The sequence below is a fragment of the Lissotriton helveticus genome, chromosome 12, assembly GCF_964261635.1.
Source record: "Lissotriton helveticus chromosome 12, aLisHel1.1, whole genome shotgun sequence".
Classification (NCBI taxonomy): Eukaryota; Metazoa; Chordata; class Amphibia; order Caudata; family Salamandridae; genus Lissotriton; species Lissotriton helveticus.
Window position 1 is genome coordinate 895,245,838 of NC_136073.1, and position 24,899 is coordinate 895,270,736.

General features: G+C 50.4%; 1 protein-coding gene across 1 annotated transcript in view; it reads right to left on the reverse strand.

Annotated features, from left to right (window-relative positions):
* SAP25 (Sin3A associated protein 25) overlaps window positions 1-24,899 on the reverse strand; it is a 204,002-nt gene that overhangs the window by 152,029 nt on the left and 27,074 nt on the right. Inside the window, 1 exon segment of the mRNA XM_078668316.1 lies at window positions 20,410-20,531. Within this exon segment, the coding sequence (XP_078524442.1) occupies window positions 20,410-20,531 (122 nt within the window).

Here is a 24,899-nt window from a genome sequence, read left to right on the forward strand (position 1 = left end):
CAGCTTGGAAAGGTGCTCTTTGAACTTGGGGAACAGGTTGTCTAGTAGTTCCAGGTTCTTGTCTGTGGATTGAATTAGGACAATCCCGTTATTGTAGATAGAGATGGTGGCTCTGCCAGGGAAGAGTTGGGAAGGTGTGATAGAGAGAGTTAGGCCATGAGCGGTTTTCCTGGTGGTGGAGACGGTGAGTAGGGTTATGAACGCTTTTCTCCATTGAGCTCTGCGTGAGGTGTGGAAGATGATATCAATGTTCAGGGCTCCATTGCCCGGTGAGAAGTAGGTGTCGGCAAAGGGTGTTTCAGGGTGCGACCTCAAGAAGTTGTGTTTAAAGCGTTTAGCGGCTTTTTTGGTGAGAGTGGAAGGGTAGTTGATTTTATATGTGTGCTTGCCGATGAGATCCATGTTAGGATGGCTGTAACGGTGGGTGTGGGAGGAAGAACGATGATAATGCACATATGCAGAGAACAACTGTCAACCGTAGGTTACAAAGCACAAGAGTGACACTAGTGAGTGGCCAAAAATAGCCAAAAATATAAGAGGTAGCAATCGGTGCAATCCAGGAACAAACAGTGCGTAGGTGCAGCTTAGAAAATGTACAATATATAAGAGGTAGCAATCAGTTAAAAGGAGAAAAAATGACACATCAGAATGTAGGAGGTAGCATCAGTGTAATCCAGGAATAGAAGGTGAGTGGGTGCAGCTTACAAGACTAAACGAAATAAATGTAAATGTAAGAGGTAGCAATCGGTGCAATCCGGGAACAAACAGTGCGTAGGTGCAGCTTACAAAATGCACAATATATAAGAGGTAGTAATCAGTTAAATGGAGCCAAAATGACACATCAGAATGTAGGAGGTAGCCTCAGTGTAATCCAGGAATAGAAAGTGAATGGGTGCAGCTTACAAGACTAAACGAGATAAATGAGGTAGTAGTAATCAGTGCATCATAGTGATAAAGTGAAATGGGGGCAGCTTACAAGACTGAACCAAATATATGAGGTAGTGATCAGTGAATAATAGGGATAAAAGTGAGAAGGGTGCAGCTTACAACATATACAGTATACAAATAGGGATAAAATACTAATGAGTTACTGGAACCAATATAGGTGCAAACAAATGACTGCAATAAACAAATATGACACTAGTGTGCAACCGGTGGAATATGAGGTAGCAAACAGTGCACTGTCGGTGAGGAAAAAGTGAAAGTGGGTGCAGGTTACATAAATTGTAGAAATACCAGTAGTAATATAATACTGCAATAAATGGCAGGCACTTAATCACCAATACCAGTAGTGATATAATACTGCAATAAATGGCAGGCACTTAATCACACAAACATTTAAATACAGAGCTATGTAAAGTCTGTGGTACCGATAGTCAAGAATAGTCAGAAAGACTAGTCCATGATGGCCGCCAGAGAGAAAGAATAGTCTAAAATGGCCGCCAAGTAGGGGGGTAGAATCATTAGTCCTCTTTTAGTTTTTGCTGTTTTCAAAGCAGGGAAAGCAGTTTCAGATTCTATTCCGGCTGGCTCGGATCTTGCATGCCAAGGGGAGTCTTATCTTTATTTTGGTTATCTTAGTTATCTTAAGTGGAGCTGCTGAGGGGCCTCGTGGACTCAGGCTGTGCAGGAGGGGATTAATTGCTCAGTTTATGGCCCCGGCCATTTTGAACAAAAGAGGTTTTGTTCTTCCACATTCTCGCCAGAAACACCTCAAATAATTGTCCCGGCTTCCGCTTGCAGTTTGCGGGCTGCGCGGGGCCGCGCGCTCTCCGGCGGGGCTGCCCTGCTGCTGCGGTTGTCCTCGTGGTAGGCGCCCACGTGGGACGTGCTCGTGATGCCTTGGCGGGGCTTGCTGGGCTTGCTTGTGTGCTTCCCAGAGAGACAGGAGATTGGGAACGCGCGCGGCCGGCTCCGATCGCTTTTCTGACCGTGCGCTTTTCTGAGCGTGCGCGTGACAGTCTCCTGTCTCCTGGGAAGCAGACCAGGCAACTATAGTATCGCGCCTGCGCGATGGCATATGGCTTCGCCATATGCATCGCAGGCGCGAGACCTAAAAAGTACTTGCACAGGAAGAGAAGCTCTCTCTGGGGTGTGGTCTGCTGAGGCAAACGGTGCTGGAGCCTGGTGCAATGGGCAGTTGGAAGGAGGACACCCCTGACTGCCCCCCAGGCCTTTAACAGTGCCAGAAGAAGAGACCAGGGCGCAGAAGAAGAGGTCCGGGCCCGGGACCCCATCCCCAGGCCCCAGCGAAGAAGAGGAGGCTGGGGGAGTGCCGCTGCACTCTCCCCCCGAGGTCCCGATGGGCTGAGGGAGTCCTCGTGTCTGCCCGCCGGAGCGGAGCGGGCAGACCAGATGGGATCGGCCGGCTCCCGCGGCAGCAGGGAAGAGTGCTGGCCGCGCGGGGAGCCGGCGGGGGCAGCTGGAGGTGGGCTCCCCAGGCTGCCCTCCAACAAAGGAGGACCGTGGGGGTCCCGGGTGGGACCGGGTCCCCCAGAGAAGACCGTCGGAGGTGCGAGGGGCCCGGGTAGGACCGGGCCCCAGAAAGGAGGAGGAGGAGCGGCCGGGGGTGGGCTCCCCGAGCCGTCTGTGCGCACCTGGGGGTCCGGGTGGGACCGGACCCCCCTCCGAGGCCGGGAAAAGCTGAGAAGCGCCAGCTCGGCTCTCCCCGGAGCAGCGGGAGAGCCGCTCATCTAATATGCGGCACAGCCCACAATGCCTTGCAGGCCAGGACCGGCCTGCAAGGGCAACACAGCATTTTCTTGGCACCTGGTGGCCCCAGAAGAACCGGGTCACTACTCTACAGGTGCAAAGGTGCTGGGGGAGCTGCAGAAGAAGCGCAGTCTCCCCCTAACACGAAGAGCAAAGTCCCACCCCAAATGTCTTGGGGATTCTAAGGAATCAACCCCTCCAGAGCTCAACTGGCAGTTAACACCTTCCAGGCTGGAACATTTGTTCTTCAGCTGAGGGTGTTTTGATAATTGCATCAAGGAGTGAAGGGCTGAGTTGGGGGATGTCTAGAAGGGCATCACCTGGAGGTGAAGAGGTGTAATTGCACTGAACTGCGATTATTAATGGTTATTTCTTATAGAGGGACTGATTTTCACCTGGTTAATGTGAAGTGCTTGTGCAAGGTGATGTCATAAGCGAAATGGATTTAAGTGGCTAGACATTCCTGCTAGGGTGTCTGGCTGTAGATATTTAAACCTGTGATTTTATCTGTGATGCCTTTAGGGGCTGTAATTGCAATGCATTCTAATGATATCCAAAGGTGCTGAGTACGGTCATTCTAAAGTGTGCGTAAACATGTATTCTTGCTGCTGCGCTTAGGTGAAGACCCCAGACTATTAGCCCTTAAGATATAGAGGTGTATACTGTATGGTAAGTAGGAGATGCTCAGTCAGGGTCATGTGTCACCAAGGCAGGTGTAGCCTGTTCAATGCTTGTTGAGGTTATGGGGGGTTCACCACTAGGATGGTGCCAGTGCGCAGGGCCCTCGCTCCAGGTTAAGACCAATTCACTGCATTGGGGGCAAGAAGATGTGCCTACATGGGAGTGGTGGTACTAGACCGCACCCCCCCCGAGGGAGGAGTGAAGATGTCATGCAATGTCACAAAGTAATTCCAACAGCTTATGTATGATTGTAAATTGGTGCATAGTATTGAGTGGTGTGTGTGTTTAATAAATGTACTCTTACTTTTATAAAGCAAAGTACAGACTGGACAATCAATTATTGAGTGTTATTTGTGCGCACCTGCAAATGGCGATTACTAGCCCACACCACCTCCCTTGAGTAAGCCTTAGATTGCTCTGCAACGCTGCCCTAGGGTGTTTGGTTCCCAGTAAAGGACAAATGTGTCATGTTATTTGTGCAGGCCTCACAGATGCTGCCTCGTTTTCCAACAATCCTTAAAACACAAGACAAGCCGCAGAGATGGGCGTGAGGTGGAGGTGAGAGGGGCACAGACACCATCCTTAATAATAATAAATACCCACCAACACCAGGAGGCAAGACAGAGCCAGAACTGGAAACAATTCGAGGAATGTATTGACCCCATTGACTCACCGAGGTGGGGGCAGGTTTAGGCGGGAGGCACTTTAAGCCCCTCACTGGCCCCCCCACCTGGAGCAGGGGTGCTGGCCTGCCTCACGACTCTCGTCAGCACGGGAAGTATCACGACTTCCATTGTGATATATCACAACCAGGGCCGGCTTTAGGGCAGTGCGACTGGTGCGGCCGCACCAGGCGCTGGCCTGTGGAGGGGGGCACTGATCGCAGGTGGGGCGCTGTATTCAGTAATGGGGTATGATTGGAGAGATGAGGGGCACTTTTGCCTGGTGGTAGTAAGAGAATCCGAGGAGGCGGTCATACAGTGTAGGGCGCTAAAAAGGATTGTCGCACTGGGCGCCACCAGCGCTAAAGCCGGCCCTGATCACAACAATTCTATCAAGGCCACCGCAGGTTCCATTAATATCAGGATATTGCGTCTTGATATTGTTATGCATGTTACACCCACCTTGAGGATGGCCTATGGGGTGTGCGAGTCATGCTATACGGCAGCGGTCTCCAAACCACGGCCCGCAGGCCACAGCCGGCCCTCTACAAGATTTCATCCAGCCCGCAGCAACTTTAGCGTTAATAGGCTAAAATGAAATTTCTCTTTTGCTATCCAAAGCCTCGGATTCTGATGATCAAAGGGAAATATATATCCACTTCCTTTGGCAGCCAATAGGTGGCAGCAGAGCCTATTGAATCTAATCTATTGTTTAACTTAAATTAAAAAATGAACAATCTGCTTTACTTATCTACAGTTAAGTAATTGATTGTTTTGTCAGAGCATCTGCTAATGTTTGGCATTTTTACTTATATAATTTCCTATTGTAAGCAAGTTTATTTGTAAATGTCACATTTTTCTTTTCTTCTGACTCATATCATGCGGATTCTATCGATCAATCATTCAGGCAGGATTTGTAAAGCGCGGCTTGTCACCCGCGGGGTATCCAGGCGCTTGCTGTAGGTCTCGGTTGAAAAGCCAGGTCTTGAGCCCCTTCCAGAAGTCGGTTAGTGAGGGTGAGGTGCAGAGGAGGAGCGTGTTCCAAGCTTTGGCGGCGAGACGGGAGAAGGAGCATCCTTCAGCAATGGCGTATGCATGGACTCTGTGCGAGGGTGATGGGGGGGGCTGGGGGGGGGATGTAGGGAGGGGGGTTCGGTGGAAGTGCAGACAGTGGTTGATGTAGGTGGGTCCTTGGTCGTGGAGGGATTTGTAGGCGCTTGAACTGGCATCTCTTCTGCATGGGGAGCCCGTGCGGGGTGATGTGGGTTCTCTTGAGAAGGTTGAGCATACCTGGCGGCTGCGTTGTGGATCGTCTGGAGTCTTTGCATGAGTTCGGTGGTGGTGCCTGCTTAGAGTGCGTTGCCGTAGTCCAGTCTGTTGATGATGAGGGCCCGCGTTACGGTCTTCCTGGTGCAGATGGGGATTCACCTGAAGATTTTGCGGACATGTGGAGCGTGTGGAAACAGGCTGAGGAGACCGTCACCTGACGTTTCATGGAGAGTTCGCTGTTGAGGATGATGCCGAGGTTGCGGGCGTGGTCTTTGGGCGTGGGGGTGGGATCCAAGTTCCACCGGCCGCCAAAGGGCGTTCCAGAGGGCGTGTTTGTGCCAAAGATGAGGACTTCTGTCTTGTGCATGTTGAGCTTGAGGCAGTTCTCCATCCAGGCTGAGAGATTCTTTATACAGCTGTGTAAGTTTGTCTTCATTGAGGTGGAGTCTGCTGAGAGCGATAGTACAAGCTGCATGCCGTCGGCGTAGGAGATGATGCGGATGTCGTCGGTCTGCGAGTGGTGACATGTAGACAGTGAAGGTAGGGCTGAGGAATGAGCTTTGTGGGATCGATGAGTGTGTGGTGGGAGACAGTGTTGACACTGCAGAGAGGTCAAGCAGAATCAGGGCGGCTCATTCTCCTTTGTCGAGTGGGGTGCGGATGTCGTCTGTTGTGGAAATTTGGGTTGTCTCGGTGCTGGTTTATTCTGAATCCTTATTGGTGAGGGTCCAGTGTGTTGTTGATCACCAGGTGCTCGATAAGTTGGAGACAAGTTCACAGCATATCCTGAGCTAGGACACAAATAGTAAATACAATCGTGCACAAAAATTCTGGAATTTTTCGTTTCTTCTTTTATTCACAAATGCGTAGTCTTCCAAGACAGCGGCTAGACTGTGTCTTGCAAGACTACACATTTGTAAATAATAGGAAGAAACGAAAAATTCCAGAATTTTTGTGCATGATTGTATTTACTATTTGAGTCCTAGCTCAGGATATGCTGTGAACTTGTTGTATAAACGGTATTGATTCATCAATACGGGTTTTTGGTTGATGGTGGATGGCCATCTCCTTATCCTTAGAGCTTGCTTGATTGTATACATAGGGACTTCCTTCTCACGACCTAGCACAAACTATCACCCAACCATCCAACTCTTTTCCTCTCGATGAGTTGGAGGTTGATGGCCTTCTCCAGGAATTTGGCGGGGAAGGGAGCACTGAGATGGGACAGCATTTCTGGAGTTTGTTGGGGTCTGATGAGTGTTTCTTTTGCATGGGTCTGACCTCGGCATGTCTACAGGCATCGGGAAAGGTGGCAGAGTTAATGAGATGTAGAGGATGGTGGTGAGGTGGTGGCTGATCACTTCTCTTCCAAGGATGAAGAGTCAGTGGAGCAGGGGTTGCTGAGTGCCCCAGAGTGGATGGATTTCATGAGGGTGGCCGTGGTAGGTGTGCTTTGATGTTTCCACGCAGTGAGTGGTCTGCGGTGATGGTTGCTCGGAGGTTGAGGGGGTCAGAGGGTTCGAGATCAAAGTTTGTATAGATGGTCACTATCTTGTTGTGGAAGTGGTCGCGAGTGGGTCGCAGAGTTCCTGTGATGACGGGATGGAGTTTTCAGTGGCTGACGAGCAGGTGAACTCTCTAATGAGGGTGAAGAGTTCCTCAGCTTGGTTGGCACTGTTGTTGATCCCTTTTTGCTGCTTTGATCTGTCGGAGGTAGTTGTTGATGACGGATTTGAAGATGGCTCTGGCAGTGTGCTTCCTGTGAGTGCACCATCTTCTTCTTAGTTGTTTGCATCATGCGGAGTTCTGGAGTGTACTAGCTGGTTTGTTTGGAGGGCCTGTCTGTTTTGGCTGGTTTGGTGGGGGAGACTCAGTTGGCGGCGCTGGTGATCCAGTCGTCGAAATTCTGTACTGCCTGATCCACGTTGGTGGTGTCTTTGGGCTATGTGGTGGTTAGGACATCCGTCCACTGTTGCTGTGTGAACTTGGACCAGCGACGGAAGGGAGCGCGTGTCTGTTGGGGACGGTGCAGGCAAGTCCCGTAGTGGTGAAGTGTATGAAGAAGTAGTCCGACCAGGTGAAGCACAGACACCGGGACAGAGAGGTACACACATAGGGACAAAGAGGTACAGACACCGGGACAGAGAGGTACAAACACTGCACCTCTCTGTCCCGGTGTCCTCTCTGTCCCGGTGTCTGTACCTCTCTGTACTAGTGCCTGCAGCTCTCTGTCCCAGGCACCAGGACAGAGAGGTACACAGAGCGGTACAGGCAGCAGGACAGAGAGGTACAGACAGCGGGTCAGGAAAGAGGCCCAGACACCCAGACAGAGAAGTACACATACCGGGAAAGAGAAGTACAGACATCGAGACGGAGAGGTATAGACACAGAGAGGTACAGACACTGAAACAGAGGAGGTACAGACACAGAGACAGAGAGGTACAGACACCAGGACAGAGAGGTACACAGAGCAGTACAGACACCGGGACAGAGAGCTACAGCACTGGGACAGAGAGCTACAGGCAGGTAGTGGGGGGGCACGGAAAATAGAGGAGAGACATAAGGAGGGAGCGCGTCATCTTCCTCTTCGATTATCTCGCTGTATCCTGTCAATTTGTGACACCCCAGCAACTGGCTTCCACTGGTTCTGACCCTCACTTTGGGCAGGAGAATCAGCGGAAAACAAATATGCTACTTACCAGTATGCATCTGTTCTTGGCATGTAGGGCTGCTGACATTCATATCTATTGCATAGATTGCCGCCTAGTGTTGGGTCCGGATGATTGCACATTGTTGTCCTGGAAGAGTCTTTGAAGTATCACGAGATAGGTGGCTCCTCCCCTGGACTACAGTGCACATGGGCATCGACTCCATCCCCACATTGTTTTTTTCCGCCATTGGGTTCGGATGCGTATTCGATCACTCAAGTTAGGAATCGACAGAAACTTTCCTTTTGGCCCAAAGGCCTTTCCTATCATCGGTATTGTCTTCCGATCGGTGCCCACTTCTGTTCCAGCTCAGTTCCCGAGTCGGACATCCAGAGGAGTCGCGTGGCTCTTCAGTGCTCGAGGCCCGGTCGACGCTACAGGCCTTCTTTGACGAACCATCATGGAACGGAGCCCGTTCAAAAGGTGCCCCGTGTGCAACTCGAAGTATCCTCACATCGACGTCCCCTCGGTGTGCAACAAGTGCCTGTCGCCGGATCACGATGAAGCCAACTGTATGGCTTGTTCTCGTTTGTGCTCCAAAAAGACGATTCGACTTCGGCGCGTAGCGCGCCAGGAGGCCCAGCAGACGGCACCTGACCCGGTGAACATTTTCGATACCGAGGGAGAAGAAGCAGACGAGCCGGAAGATCAAGAGCCGATTTCCAATCCAGCGGCAGAAATCGACTCCAACTACGACGCAGACGTGGAAATGCTCGATGCAGAAGAAATCGTCGATGAGGTAGGAGACGACGATCAGGCCTATGGGGCCACGGAAGATAGCTCAAGCGAGGAGCTATGCCCCGTTCAAACTATATATACGGCTCAGGTCAAGGGATCGCCACATGGCCTTACCCAAGATCTTGCACCTAGTTCCACAGTCTCGCCTCCGGGCCCGGCTACGGACACTTCTAAAGAGCCACCATTGGTGAAATCGAAACCGAAAGAGAAAGCTTCGGTGTCTACAAAACCGAAAGTGCTGGAGGCGCCGTCGAAACCGAAAGTGCGTGTCGCCTTGGTCGGCTCCAAGTCTTCAGACCTGTCGGTGCAGACAAAGCCGAAAAAGGTTGTCGACCTGGTGAAGTCGCTCAAGGGCGTCGAGCCGAAGACTGGGACACCAAAAGCACTTGTCAAGATCGTCGACCCGAAGACTTCGGCGACGAGGGCCGTCGACACAGACAAAGGACTCGGAGCTACAAAAGTTGTCGACCCTGCGCGTCGGCCGGACAAGGCCAAAAGTACTGCAACCCTCGAGTCCGCACCTGGTGGTGGCTCGAAGGCACCTGTCGAGTCGACGCAGCCGTCCGCCTCCTTCACGAAGCAGGTGTCGGAATCATTGAAACGAATTAAAGACAAAGCTTCCGCGGTCGATCCGAAGGATGCTTCCATGCCGAAGCCGGCCACCAAAACGCAGAAGTCGACAGCGCCTATTCAATTTACGCTGGCGCCGAAGGCGTTCGCGCCGAAGAAGGTCATCGAGGCGTCCATGAAGGTGTCCACGGGGCTGAAGCCTACCCCTGCGGTTGTGGGCACAAAGCATCAACAACCCCTGCTGGAGGAGCAGTCGGAACAATTCATCGACGCCGACACCGGTAAACTTTCGATTTACAAACGAAAGATCACACCAGCACAGCCTATGGAGTCCTACACAATTCCTTTAAAGAAAAAGAAGGATTCCACGGATTCACCCATTCTGGTAGAACTAATAGCTCCATGTGGACAGGAAACTGCTCTAATCTCACCCACTTACTCAGAGGTGGAGGCTGGGGAAGGTGACTATGATGAGTACAACTACCCTGCCGACACTGATCCTGAAGATCAACATGACACATGGGCAGATGCTGCGGACCCAGGGGATCCACAAACTGCCCCAGACACTCAAGTTTATAATGTCAAAACATCACCTACTGAGGACTCAGCGGCATTTAATGCGCTTATTGAAAGGGCAGCCAAAAATCATGATGTCCAGCTCCATGCTGACCCTATTGAGGTGGATTTTTTGTTTGACACCTTTTCCACCTCTGAAAAAACCGTAAAGACTCTGCCTATGTTGAAGGGTGTCTTAAAACATGCTGCAGACATTTTTAAAGAGCCCACAAGGGCCAGAGTTATAAACCCCAGAATTGAAAAAAAGTACAAGCCGGCGCCTGGAGACCCTACCTACATCAAGGGCCAGTTGCCGTTGGACTCTTTAGTAGTTTCCAATGCCCGGAAGAGGGCGAACTCACAAACTACTGGTGATGCTCCTCCCCCTGACAAGGAATCTAAAGTGCTAGAAGCATCAGGGAAAAGGGTGGCGGCTCAAGCGGCCAATATCTGGCGCATTTCAAACACTCAGGCACTCTTGGCCAGATATGACAGGGCACATTACGATACACTTGAGACCCTGTTACAACACTTGCCAGATGAATATAAAGAGGCGGCAGAGATGCTCATACAAGAAGGGAAACTCATCTCAAATGCTTCTATTAAGTGTGCACTGGACGCAGCAGACACTGCGGCCAGGGCCATTAACACCAGTGTGATGTTGCGGCGTCAGGCCTGGCTCAGAATCTCCGGGTTCAAGCCAGAGATACAAACCACCATCCTAAATCAGCCTGTAAACCCTGATCACTTATTTGGACCTGAGGTGGACACCACCCTGGAAAAAATCAAAAAGGACACCGAGACTGCAAAGTCCATGGGGGCTCTCCAGTCCCAGCAGTTCAGGGGTGGTTCTTTTAGTCGCTCAAGCAATAGAGGTGTTTCCAGAGGCCAGATGTCCCAGCAAACACAGTACAATAAAAGTGGCGCGCAAACCACGTACAACAAGCAGAGTAGAGGTGGCTATCGCGGAAACAGCACCAAGGGCATAGGTCGTGGAAACAACAACTCCCGCTCCTCCGCCACCAACAAACAGTGATGCCCTGTCACTGCCCCCCGACCATACCACACCAGTCGGGGGGAGACTCCAACAGTTCCTGCCAGTCTGGAAATCCATCACCACAGACAGGTGGGTCAGAAAGCTTATCCAGTACGGTTATTGTCTGAAGTTGACATCCACTCCACCCAACATACCCCCAAAACACCGTCCTATGTCCACAGAGCATTTGCACTTATTGCAGCAAGAGGTACTCGTCATGCTGCAAAAAGGGGCAATCGAGCTGGTACCAGTGGAACAAAGGGGCACAGGAGTGTACTCCCTGTATTTCTTAATCCCAAAGAAAGACGGATCCCTCAGGCCCATACTGGACCTCAGACCCCTGAACCAGTACATTCTATCAGAACACTTTCACATGCTGACACTGCAGCAGGTTCTTCCGTTGCTCAATCAGGGAGATTTCCTCGCAACATTAGACCTAAAGGATGCATATTTTCACATTCCACTACATCCTTCACACAGAAAACACCTCAGATTCACCATCCAGAATCAGCATTACCAATTCAAAGTCCTTCCTTTCAGAGTAACTACAGCGCCCAGGGTGTTCACAAAGTGCCTGGCGACAGTGGCTGCGCACCTCAGGAGACAAAACGTTCACGTCTACCCTTATCTGGACGACTGGCTTGTCCAAGCAAAGTCGGCCCAGCAGTGCGCTGCCAACATGTCCCACACCATTCACCTTCTTCACAATCTGGGATTCTCACTGAATTATCCAAAGTCACACCTTCAGCCCGCCCATGTGCGGCAGTATCTGGGTGCGACAATAAACACTCTGGCGGCCACAGCGCAGCCAAATTCAGTGAGGATCAACAGCATTCAGTTGCTGATACAGAAATTCAGACCGCAACACTCGCTCCCAGCACGAGTGTTCATGCAGTTGATAGGAATGATGGCCTCCTGCATCTTCATAGTCCCGCACGCGAGACTACATATGCGTCCGCTTCAAGAGTGCTTAGCACGTCAGTGGAATCAGGCTCACGGACAGTTAAAAGACCTAGTGTTGGTGACCGGTCGTGCATACAACTCTCTGCATTGGTGGAATCCACACAACCTTTGCAAGGGACGACCGTTCCAGGAGCCTGTGCCACAGATCATCCTAACAACGGACGCATCTCTCCAGAGTTGGGGAGCTCATGTACTCCACTACACAGTGCAAGGACTATGGACAACGCAGCAAAAGAAGATGCACATCAACCACCTAGAGCTGATGGCAATCTTCATGGCAATAAAGGCATTCAAGGTACACCTGTGCAACAAGGTCGTGTTGATCCGGACGGACAACATGACAGCCATGTACTACATTCAGAAGCAGGGAGGTGCACACACTCCACAGTTGTCTCATCTGGCTCAGAGCATGTGGAAGTGGGCCATTCAGAGGAACATCTTCCTCATTGCGGAACACCTCCCGGGCAAGGACAATCAGATGGCGGATCTGCTCAGCAGGTACAGCCACCAACTGCACGAGTGGGAGATACATCCATCTGTACTCCGCCCGTACTTCCAGCAGTGGGGTCATCCAGAGATAGACCTGTTCGCCACAAGGGAAAACGCCAAATGCCGAAGCTTTGCCGCCAGGTTCCCTCACCCACAGTCGCAAGGCAATGCGATATGGATGAACTGGTCAGGCAGATTTGCGTACGCTTTTCCCCAGCACCTCTAATACCGCTGGTGGCACGAAAGCTAAAGCAACACTCGATGACACTCATCCTGGTTGCTCCAACGTGGGCACGCCAACCATGGTACACCACGTTTCTAGAACTTTCCGTGGTACCGCATCAAAGGCTGCACCTCACACCCATACTTTTGACGCAGAGCCATGGCGACATTCAGCATCCAGATCCGCAACAGCTCAACCTGGCGATCTGGCTCCTGGGGTCTTAGAGTTTGGCTACCTCAACCTGCCTCCAGAATGCATGGATATCATACGGGAGGCAAGAAAGCCCACCACCAGAGCATGCTATGCGGCAAAATGGAAGCGGTTTGTCATTTACTGTGCTAAACACAACATAGACCCGCTAGACGCGTCTACGCACAACATCATTTGTTATCTGTTACATCTTTACAAATGCAATCTAGCATATGCTTCCATTCGAATACATTTATCCGCCATATCAGCTTATCTCCAAAACAGGCAGCATCTCTCCCTTTTCAGAGTGCCTGCCATTAAAGCCTTTCTGGAGGGACTCAAATGAGTCATTCCTCCCAGGACCCCACCAGCTCCTGAATGGAATCTTAATGTGGTCCTCACCCGACTAATGGGTCCACCTTTTGAGCCTCTACATTCATGCGAGATTCAGTTCCTAACATGGAAAGTGGCTTTCCTAATAGCCATTACGTCACTGCGACGTGTTAGTGAACTCCAGGCACTCACTGTCCAAGAGCCATTCATACAAATTCACTCCAACCGGGTGGTGCTGCGCCCTAACCCTTAATTTCTTCCAAAGGTGGTTTCACAGTTCCATATCAATCAGACTATTGAACTGCCTGTGGTCTTCCAAAATCCTGAGACAGTGGCAGAAAGAATGCTCCACATTCTTGACGTCAAAAGAGCTTTGATGTATTACATTGATAGGACCAAATATTTTAGGAAGACGAAACAACTCTTTGTTGCCTTTTCCGCACAACACAAGGGCAACCCCATTTCCAAAGCAGGTATAGCCAGGTGGATCGTTAAGTGTATTCAAATTTGCTATCAAAAAGCTAAGCGCACTTTAACGATCCCCCCAAAGGCCCACTCCACCCGCAAGTTGGGGGCCTCCATGGCTTTCCTTGGAAATATCCCTTTAGAAGACATTTGTAGAGCAGCCACATGGTCTACCCCGCACACATTTACAAAACACTACTGTGTAGATGTGCACTCCAAGCAGCTGTAGGGCAGGCTGTTCTTAAGACACTTTTTCAAACTGCTGCAGCTGGCACAGGCGGCTGCCGCTAATGGAGGGACTGCTATATATTCTATGCAATAGATATGAATTCAGCAGCCCACATGCCTCGAACCGAATATGCTACTTACCAGTATGCATCTGTTCTTGGCATGTAGGGCTGCTGACCGTCCTCTCAATCTTGTAGATGAGAGATGAGGGGACCCAGCCAATTAGAGAGAGGCTCATTCCCCCCATTCCACTGGGGGGTGGCATAATAGGGGTGTACTCACCCAAAGAAAGGGACCTATTGGTCCGGACCTGCACACCCCTGTAACGCCCCTAAATTTAGTATTTAGGGGGACCCTGAACCTTGCTTCCCTAGATTCCGGCAACCTACGAAGAAAAAGGATGGAAGAAGTTGCACAGCAGAAGAGATTGTGGAGAAGAAATTACTTGGCCCCAGCCCTACCGGTCCGTCTGTAGTTTCCAGAGACCCTGCTTCAAGAGTCGACTTGTTCTGCAGCCAGTGACCACCAAACCCCCCGTGAGGCTTGACTGCCTTCAACAAAGACCATATCTCCGTCAAACAGCAGCTCAGTTCAAAAGAAACTCCAAAGACAGACTCGGAGCCTGCTGAGGGCGAAGAAACTCAACGCCTGTAACCACCACTGCACCCGTCATCTACAGCCCGAGTCCAAGTGGCCCACCGGTCCCAGCAAGGTCCAAGAGCGCTCCAGAGTCCGAGTCCACCATGGGTTGCCAGGGGCAACTGACGTCACCTGCAGCCTCACACACGAGTGGCCAGGTAAGGTGAAATCTGTACCTGAGGTGCACCTACGTCCCTGAGCCCCCCAACTTACCTGCCCAGCTGTTGGTTCCTCCCGGAAGACTTCCTGGACCAAGCCTGCAGCCAAAATCCAAAACCGGCAATCTCTATAGGATTGCATCGCACTCCGACCCCTCTTAAGCACCCAGCCTCCCCTGCACCGCTGGTGGTGTGGACTTGGTGCTGACCTGAGACCCCCTTTGCCCTGACCTTAATCCTAGGAGCTTGGCTCCTGAGACCGAGTGGCCTGTCCGTGAGCAGCCCCCAACAGACGTGCTACCTAGCCCCATTGGTCAACATTGGCTTCCTGTACTCTGCACCCGGCTGCCCTAGTGCCGCTGGTCGGTTCTAACGCCCAAAAGGAAAATGCTACTTACTAGTATGCATCTGTTCTTGGCATGTAGAGCTGTGGATTCGTATGCTTGTGCATAGATCATCATCTGGTGTTGGGCTCGAATGTTTGCATGTTGTTTTTGTCTTGGAAGAACTATTTGTAGTCATGAGGTAGGTTACTCCTTAGGACGATAGTGCGCATGGGCATCGACTCCATCTTCAGATTGTTTTTTTCGGCCATCAGGTTCAGAAGTGTATTGTGATGCTCCGGGATCGTCTTCGAATCTTTTCGACACGCAATTTTTACCATTCGACGGTATTGTTTTCAATTGTGATTTCCCTTTCGACGTGCATCGTAAAATTCCAAGTACATCAATCGACGTGGGACGTGAGGCCTACCCATGCCGACCACGCAAGCAGTCTACGGAACGGACTAATTTAAAAAAAATGCCACCCAAAAACTATTTTTGCAGGCCGTCTACTTACCTGCAAACCGATAACATTCTTTTTCGCATAGGAAACTAATTTCACGAGTTTTGTTAATAAAAATGTTGTTGAACTGTTGTTTTAGAAAGAAAAGTAACTATGCTTTAACTTAAGAATAGTCTTATTTCCCTGTATGTGACAAAGTCTAGTGTATGATATCTCGGCATATCACCTCAACTACTCAAAGTAACTGAAAAGTAATCCAAGAGTAATAAGAAGTAATCTTTCTGTATTTTGAACTGCTTTAAAAGTACATGTAAACGATTCCAATACAATTTACAATTGCATTACTGTGTACAGCCTCACATTTGAAAGTATTTCTTACTTGCCTGTGCCAAGGCCTGCTTGGTTCAATCAATCCGTCAATGCATTTGTAGAGCGCACTACTCACCCGTGAGGGTCTCAAGGCGCTGAGGGGGGGGGGTTCCGCTATTGCTCGAATAACCAGGTCTTGAGGTGTTTCCTGAAGATAAGATGGTCCTGGGTCAGTCGTAGGTGTGCGGGGAGGGAGTTCCAGGTCTAGGCTGCTAGGTAGGAGAACGATCTTCCTCCGGTGCTGGTTCTGCGAATCCGTGGGACGGTGGCGAGGGCGAGGCTGGAGGAGCGGAGCTGGCGGGTGGGGGTGTAGAACGCGAGGCGGTTGTTGAGGTATTCGGGGCCCATGTTGTGGAGCGCTTAGTGTGCGTGGGTGAGCAGCCTGAACGTGATCCTCTTGCTGATCGGGAGCCAGTGCAGGTTTCTCAGGTGGACGGATTTGTGGCCGTGGCGAGGGATGTCGAGGATGAGTCGTGCGGAGGCGTTCTGTATGCGTTGAAGGCGTTTCTGATGTTTGGCTGTGGTTCCTGCGTATAGGGCGTTCCCGTAGTCCAGTCGGCTGGTGACGAGGGCCTGGGTGACCGTCTTTCTGGTTTCGGTGGGGATCCACCGGAAGATCTTCCGGAGCATTATACTTACCTAATTGGTCTGGATTCGGTCTCTACGTGCGTGTATCAGTCCTTGATTGAGTGAATACAATAAATGCTTGACACACCCTCTGGATGAGTCTAACTGCTTACTCACACTACCACAAAGAGAGCTGTCAGTACTTACCTAATGTAACCTCTGCTGTACCCCTGGGAACTCCCTAGACTCTGTGCACTCTATACCTTACTTTGGTACAGTATATACAGAGCCAGCTTCCTACCGACTAACTGTGGAACAGACTACACAGGCGAGACGTTGCCACTGGAAGAGCGAGGCACTTAGCTGGGTTGGGAAGTTACGGACACTGAGGCAGAGAGACACAGGGTGATCTGGCATTGAGACAGGAAGCCTAGAACATGGACACTGGGACAGAGAGACATACACTGCCTCTGGGACAGTGAAACAAGGACAGAGAGACATGCAAACACTCGCCTGAACAATGGAGAGACAGCCAGAAGAACAGAGAGGCTGAAACCTTGACACTTCTGCAAAAGTATACAGAAGCACACAGTGGGACAGGAAGTAACGCACACCAGGACAGGAAATGTGCACACACTAGAGCTGGAAATAAAGTGGCATTGGGAGAGGCGCACACCCACTCTGGGACAGTGAATACACCTGCACTGCGGCTGGAACCGATGCGGAGGAACAGGGCTACAGGTGAAGACCATTTCAGAATAACCAGTAAGTTTCTAAAGGAGTCACACTCACAATGACTGGCTGCTGTAGATTCACTTCCCGTGAATCCCTGGAGGCCTGCCTCTTGTGGACCCCTGCTGGACACCCTGGAGACAGAATGACACTAGGACTGAGAGACACTCACACTGGGACAAGAAATGCTACAGGGAGAGAGGGAGACAATGGCATTGGGACAGTGGAGACTGCCACACTGAGCCAAGGGGACATGACATGCACACTCAGGTCATAAAGCACACAGACACATATCAGAGTTATCACACCCACCCTGCGCGCACCCTGCCAAAGTCAGGACACGTGAAACAATGAACGGGGCAGGTTGACACCGGGACAGGAGCACACCGACAATGGGACAGGAACACACTGGGACAGGAGCGCACTGAAACTGGGACAGGAACACACTGGGACAGGAGCGCACTGAAACTGGGACAGGAACACACTGGAGAGTAGTGAGACACTGGGTCAGGAACACACGAACACTGGGACAGGGGCGCACTGACACAAACTGACACTGGGGAATGTAAAACACTGACAGACATGGGCCAGCTTTAGGGTGGTGCGACCAGTGCAGCTGCACTGGGCAGCAATACAAATTTATTTTATTTATTTATTTATTTATTGACATTTATAAAGCGCGGCGAATACCCGTGGGCGTCTCGGCGCTAATTAAGGGCATAGATCAGCAACTGGGGTAATGAAGATATACAAGGCTATTGGTCAAATAACCACGTCTTTAGCTGTTTGCGAAATATGAACAGGGAGGGACTTGCCCGGATATGTGCAGGAAGGGTGTTCCAGAGTTTCGGGGCGGCAACCAGGAAACGCCTGTCGCCCCATGTGACTGTTCTAGTGCGAGGCACAGCCAAAAAGTTCTGATAAGAGGAACGAAGGGATCAGGTTGGAACATGATGAAGAAGATTCTGTTTGAGAAAATGGGGACCTTGATTATTGAGTGACTTATAAGCAATACACAGCGATTTAAATTTAATACGACTGCGTATCGGGAGCCAATGGAGATCCCTAATGATATTTGTGACTGGTGCAAACTTGGGGATCCCAGCCAGCATTCGTGCGGCGGCATTTTGGATTGACTGCATCCTATTTATCACTCGGACTTGAGCCTTTAAGAATAGAGCGTTGCAATAGTCCATGGAGGACAAATGTCATGGTAAATCTTCTGATTAATGTTCCTACTAGCGAGCGATATCACTGTTTTGCCTAGTGACAGTTTTGACTCGCAATAAAGTAGCACAGAGGGTTAATATGCCGGCTGCAAAGAACAGATCTGTATTTTATGTGGATAGTGTTATGTTTCTGAGGGTACCCCAATATAGGCTTCAGTAGTCACCTGACCCTTCACCAACATTTACCGTACCATTGTGCTACATAACGGTTTTGGTATGGACCTTTTATCTAGTTATGCACTGCATAAATGTCGTGTGGTGCCCCCGAAACCTAGCCTCGTTAATTATGCATGAGGATTCTCACAATCACAGCAGGACTACCAGCTTCTGCATAATAACTATGTATAAGGGTCATCCCTTCCGTCATCCTTGGCCGACATGACACAGCAAGGTAGAGTCCCCTGAGGGTACCTTTTGGGTATACATACACGGGGAACATCCATTACGACACGGTGTTTACACCGCACTACCATTACAACGCTGGTATTACAACACAAGTCGTTACCACGACTTGCGCTGGAGGGCGCTCTAGGCTAAGGAATAGTAGATTTACTATTCCAACACCTTCCCAACTGTACGTAGGCTGGTGTTGGCAATGTAAATCTTACTATTCCTGAGTCCAGCACCCTACAGCGCAAGTCGTGGTAACGACTTGCATTGTAAAACCAGCGTTGTAATGATAGTGCGGTGTAAACACCGCGTTGTATTGACAGCACGCAGTGGTGCGACAACCCTCGCAGGGTGTCCATCTCGAGACCAAGACGGGCCCTTCATTCTCTCACACCAGGTTATGGGGTTGGCCTCATCCTAGGGGGATTCTTGGCTCTACACCTACATGCACGCTAGGTACACTTAGGTACATCTAGTTAGCGTTGCATCGTAGGAGTACGCATTATTACTGTCATTTATACGCCTGCATATATTCATTGTTTTAGCACTGTGGTAGAAATCTACCATCCATTTACTCTACTGGAGGTTATAACCATTTATATCTGCTTCTGTCTTATGGTTGCTTCAGCACACCTACTTTACACTAGAATGACGCTGGCTCAATAAATACTTATTGAAAAACGTCCCCACCGTTTATTCTGTGTTTGTCTCCGAGATAAAGTGAGCACGAATGACTAAGCGAAAAGTACTGTAGTGTTTCCACGATCCCTGATGGGATGGGAAAGAGTTGTCACGTTCGATAGTTGCCAAGAACTATTCTCTCCTTGGTAAGAGGAGTTGTACAGTCGCACTGTGAGCTAGCTGGTATACAGGCGAACATATCCGGTGGGGGTGTCTGGAATCAGTCTGGCCACCAATCCCAGTCTATGTTGTCTAAACGCAAAGATCCTATATAGATTTATAGGAACTACACAACAATAGGCGAGTGGATAAGTAAAGCCAGCCTTTACCAGCGCTTTAACCTATTCCATGCTCATGACGGCTCCCGGCCGTCATGAGTCACGGTGGGAGTGTGCTGATGACGGCCGGGAGCCGTCATGACCACGCCCGGGAGCCGTCATGACCACGCCCGTGATCGGAATGTTCAGCACTGCGGCGGAATTCGTGCCGCAGCAATGAGGTTGAAACAAATGACATGTATGTGAAAGAGGGGCTATAGAGAGACGAGGGGCACTTTTGCCGGGTGGTATTGAAGGAATCCAAGGGGGAGTTCATGGGGTGTGCCAAAAAATATTGTCGCAAGAGGCACGACCAGTGCTAAAGCCGGCCCTGCTGGCAGACACATAGACTGTCACATGCACACGACACCCGATAACACAACACACTCAGGGCGGTCACACCGGTCTGGCAGACGGATGCAAGACCCAACCCTCACACCTCTACCGAGCCCACACGCAGCTGACCCCAGACTACACCCAAGCACCAACGGGGCCTGGAAATGGTGAATGTTGCATAGTACAAAAAATACAGAAAGAGAAGTGTTCTTACTGTTATTAGGACTTCCCGTCAGTAAGAAACGTGCCAGTGACTTCCACTTCAAGAAGTGACAAAGGAAGGAGAGACACGTGTCGATTGTCAATATGGCGGAAACTTACAAAATTACAAGAGTCAACAATTGACATTAATAAACAAGGTAACACGTGCAGGATGCAACTCACCTGCAGCGGCATTGGGGCTGCTTGTGCAGGGCGAAGAGCTGACCCCCCTTCGATGCCTCATAGGAAGATGGAAGGCAGTGCTCCCTCCCGCGGAGAAGCCCCCCAGGGTACCATCTGACGGCCTGCAGGGGGAAAAGGAGAGACAATATAGTCAAACATAGCTCCTTTGGCCTATTACAGCACGCTTCTAAGCGACCGCAAGTAAAAAGCTGGAAACAGAGTGAAAATAACAGAATTCTAGTTCATTTTATTTAGTATATGTTTCTAGTGCTTAAGGCTGCCGCTTGAGGCCTTCAGAGCGATCATGGGGTTACCAAGTAGCAGAGTGGGTTTGTCGTTCACAGACCAGGGCTTGAACATGGTGAGTTTTGTGGCCAAAAAGTCTGGGTGTTAACAAGTAAACGGAGAGACTGTCATGGGGGCCAATCTTGGGCATTTGTCAGCTTGTAGGGCGCCATATGATTGGTCAGCTTGTATGGCACCACCAGTTAAGTTTACGGTACTAAGGCACTATCAGTTTGGTCAGTGGGATGGCACCATCAATTTGGTTGGCTGGTCCGTCACTATCCGTTTGGCCTGCTGGTAAGGCACCATCCGTTTGGTCTGCTGGTAAGGCACCATCCGCTTGGCCTGCTGGTAAGGCACCATCCGTATGGCCTGCTGGTAAGGCACCATCCGCTTGGCCTGCTGGTAAGGCACCATCCGTTTGGCCTGCTGGTAAGGCACCATCCGTTTGGCCTGCTGGTAAGGCACCATCTGTTTGGCCTGCTGGTAAGGCACCATCCGTTTGGCCTGCTTGTAAGGCACCATCCGTTTGGCCTGCTGGTAAGGCACCATCCGTTTGGCCTGCTTTTAAGGCACCATCCGTTTGGCCTGCTGGTAAGGCACCATCCGTTTGGCCTACTTGTAAGGCACCATCCGTTTGGCCTGCTGGTAAGGCACCATCCGTTTGGCCTACTTGTAAGGCACCATCCGTTTGGCCTGTTGGTAAGGCACCATCCGTTTGGCCTGTTCGTAAGGCACCATCCGTTTGGCCTGCTTGTAAGGCACCATCCGTTTGGCCTACTTGTAAGGCACCATCCGTTTGGCCTGCTGGTAAGGCACCATCCGTTTGGCCTACTTGTAAGGCACCACCCGTTTGGCCTGTTCGTAAGGCACCATCCGTTTGGCCTGTTCGTAAGGCACCATCTGTTTGGCCTACTTGTAAGGCACCATCTGCTTGGCCTGCTGGTAAGGCACCATCCGTTTGGCCTGCTGGAAAGGCACCATCATTTTGGCGTGCTAGTAGGGCACCATTGTTTTGGCCTGCTGGTATTGTCCCCTTTTTTTGGATGGCTGGTATGGTATGTTATAAATTTTTTGTAAAGCGCACGTTAACCGATTGGTTTCATGGCGCTGTTTCTAGGAAGAGCCGAACTCTGGGAATTTATTTGTACGCTTGTCTACACAGCAATGTCTTGAGGGATTTTCTGAAGCTCAGCAGGTCAGTACAGGCATTGGCAGGGCAGAGTCAGGGCACGTCTGGAGCAACCAGGGAAGCCCAAGGAAGGTTAAAATGGCCTTCTCAGGGACCCACCAGTCGACAGACCAGGGATCGCGAAGGTACCCCGAGAGAAAACGCAAAGGGCCGGCTCACGGAACACTCGTGGAGTGTAGGCCGGCAATCTTCGGTGGAAATGCTGCTCGTGGTCTGGGCTACAAGTAACCCAATGCACAGCCTTAAGGATTGTCAAGAAGCATATGTTCTCTCACTGCACATGTCCCCCGTGGGTCCCCTGTGTCACTACCTTGGATGGTTCCTTGGGGTCCCAGCGATTCTACGTTCTCTAGGCACTTTGTCTAGTCAAATTGTGGTTCTTATACCACTTGCTTAATACATGGTTTGCTCCCCCACTGGGGCCCAGTGCATATTGTGCTATTTACTGAAGTTCTATTGCGTTTGAAGTGTGTACTTTGCTCTGTAATCTCGTGAAGGGATTACTAGAGAGTGTTTAGTAATAAATACATATATTTTATATATACCTTGTGTGGTTCCCCTTTCATTTGGTCACTCAAGGGGTTATAATCTGGTAAACCATGCTGCTTTACACTCCTTCAAGACTTAGCCTGAAGGCTGCTCTCCATAGCTACCACTAGGATAGCTTTCAGTAAAGGTTGTCTTTAAACCTATCATCAATAAGGGTTGTTTGGACTGGTGCAAGGTGCCCACTAGAACTAGTGGACAGAGTATGCCAGGCCAACTTCTCACAATTATTCTGCAACTACATAAGTTGTATTCGCACGTTGCATGAAGGCGCTGCTTGAATGATTGAGAGCCAATAAATTGCAGTGCAACCCAGACAAAACGGAGATCATATTGTACGGGTTGAATCCCCCCCCAGGATGGGCAGGTGCATGGCCTAACAGTGCGCCCCCCCTCCCCCAGTGGCCAGACATCTGGGCATTATGTTCGGTTCTCAACTATCTCTCAGAGCGCAGGTGTCAGCAGTAGTGACGCCTGGCCGCTGGATCTATCGAATGCGGAGGAAGTTTCTCAACTTCCTTCCGCAGGACGCACGAGTCACTGTGGTCGGAGCACGGAGTCGCTCTAGGCCGGACTCTGCCAATGTTCTGTACTTGGGTCTTCCTGAATATCTGCTCCGGCGTCTACAAGTGATTCAGAACACGGCGGCCCGCCGCCTTTGTAAAATTCCTACACTCTCGCTGAAACTACGTCTCGAACCTAGCTACGTCCAATACCGGAAAGGCATCAAAGCATGGCTATTTAACCAGTAAACTACACATTCGTCCTTAATTTCCATCCATAGGGTATTACTCGGATCCAAGGCGCCGGGAAACCCTCAGGGTAGCTTTTGACGCCATATAAATGTATTAAATAAATGAATAAATAAATAAATAAATAAATGCACATTGGTATCTCTGTCATGGGAGGGACTGCTCTGGTCGCCGGTCCGGTAACGCATAATGTACACGGCTCGGACATTGACACAATAAGCTCTTCACAACAAAGTGTCTCTGTACCTGAATGAGAGGATCAAGGCATAGTGACCAGGGCGGTCCCTACGTTCCAGGGGGGGCGGTCCACTCTCAGTCCCCGATTTACGATACAGCGCAGAGGCGGCTCCTCTTTTACAGTTAAAGCGGCCAGGACATGGAACCAGTCGCCGGGCCATCTGCGATCCATTAGGGAGGAAACACATTTTAAGAAAGAACTAAGAACATTTGTATTCAAACTTTATGATTGTAAGACTCCGGCTGTTCCCGGCTTCTTTTCAGTCTCTAGTTGCCTAAAGCGCCGGGACACTCTTTTGAGTAGCTGTGCGCAATAGAAAAACCTCTCATTCATTCATTTAGTCAATAAAACAAGCATTTGCAATGCAATCGGTCTCGCCTTTGGGACCTTATATGTATTCAGCTATGCAGCACATTAGTCTGGGTGCTGAAACATCCACGGTTCATTAACATGGAGGGAAAGTAAGCACCGAACTGCATGACAGTCAGGTATGGGAACACATGAGAGAAATATTGCCTTTCAGCGGGAAATGGTGTAGTCCAAAGCTCTGCTTTTAATATAAAATCAGGGCCTTCGGTGGTCATATCACTGAAAATATAAGATTTGAAAAAAATATTATTGTCTACGGGTTCTCGTGGAAGACAATTTCTATGGACTGGAATCCAGAGAATGCTAACGTGATTCTGGTATTTTACTGTCCTCTGCTGGTCGTTTTCTATCAAGAAAGTTAAATAGAGGCAGTTGAACAGAAAAAAAAGAAAGAAAGTCCCTAAGCGGAAGCAGACAAGTCCTAGGGCTGATCTCCAGAGCCCACGAACTACATACACATATAAGTATACACTAAAGTATATACAAAAGGTCTCGAATGCTCGACGTAACAAGGACATGTTACATATATTTTTCAACAAAACATGAATTCTTTTATGTGAGCAGTGCTCTGTCTGGCCAGCCCTAGGCAGGGTATTAGAAACTGTTCACAGACAGTGTTCCCAGAGCAGGGCTCCTCGCCAGAGGGCCCCCTAAACCAGGCATAGAGAGGGTTTGAAGCCTCACCTCCAGACAGGGCCCAGAGCAAAGGAAACTTCACTGGACAGGCCCTTTAGAAGGACCCTCCATGACCAGGCCGCTGCAGCCGGCTTTTAAAAAGGGTTTCATCCTTCACAGGCCAGAGGGTACACCAGGTATAAAGGGGAACCAGAGAGGGCACGTATGACGACTTCTCACTGGATTCAGATCCCATCCCCCAACCAGACTCCAAGCCTAGCCCCGCCCTGACCCTCACTGGACTCAGACCCTCGTCCCTCATCCAGACCCCGGGCCCCGCCCTGACCCTCACTGGACTCAGACCCTCATCCCTCAGCCAGACCCCAAGCCCCACCCTGACCCTCACTGGACTCAGACCCCTCAGCCAGACCCCAAGCCCCGCCCTGACCCTCACTGGACTCAGACCCTCATCCCTCAGCCAGACCCCAAGCCC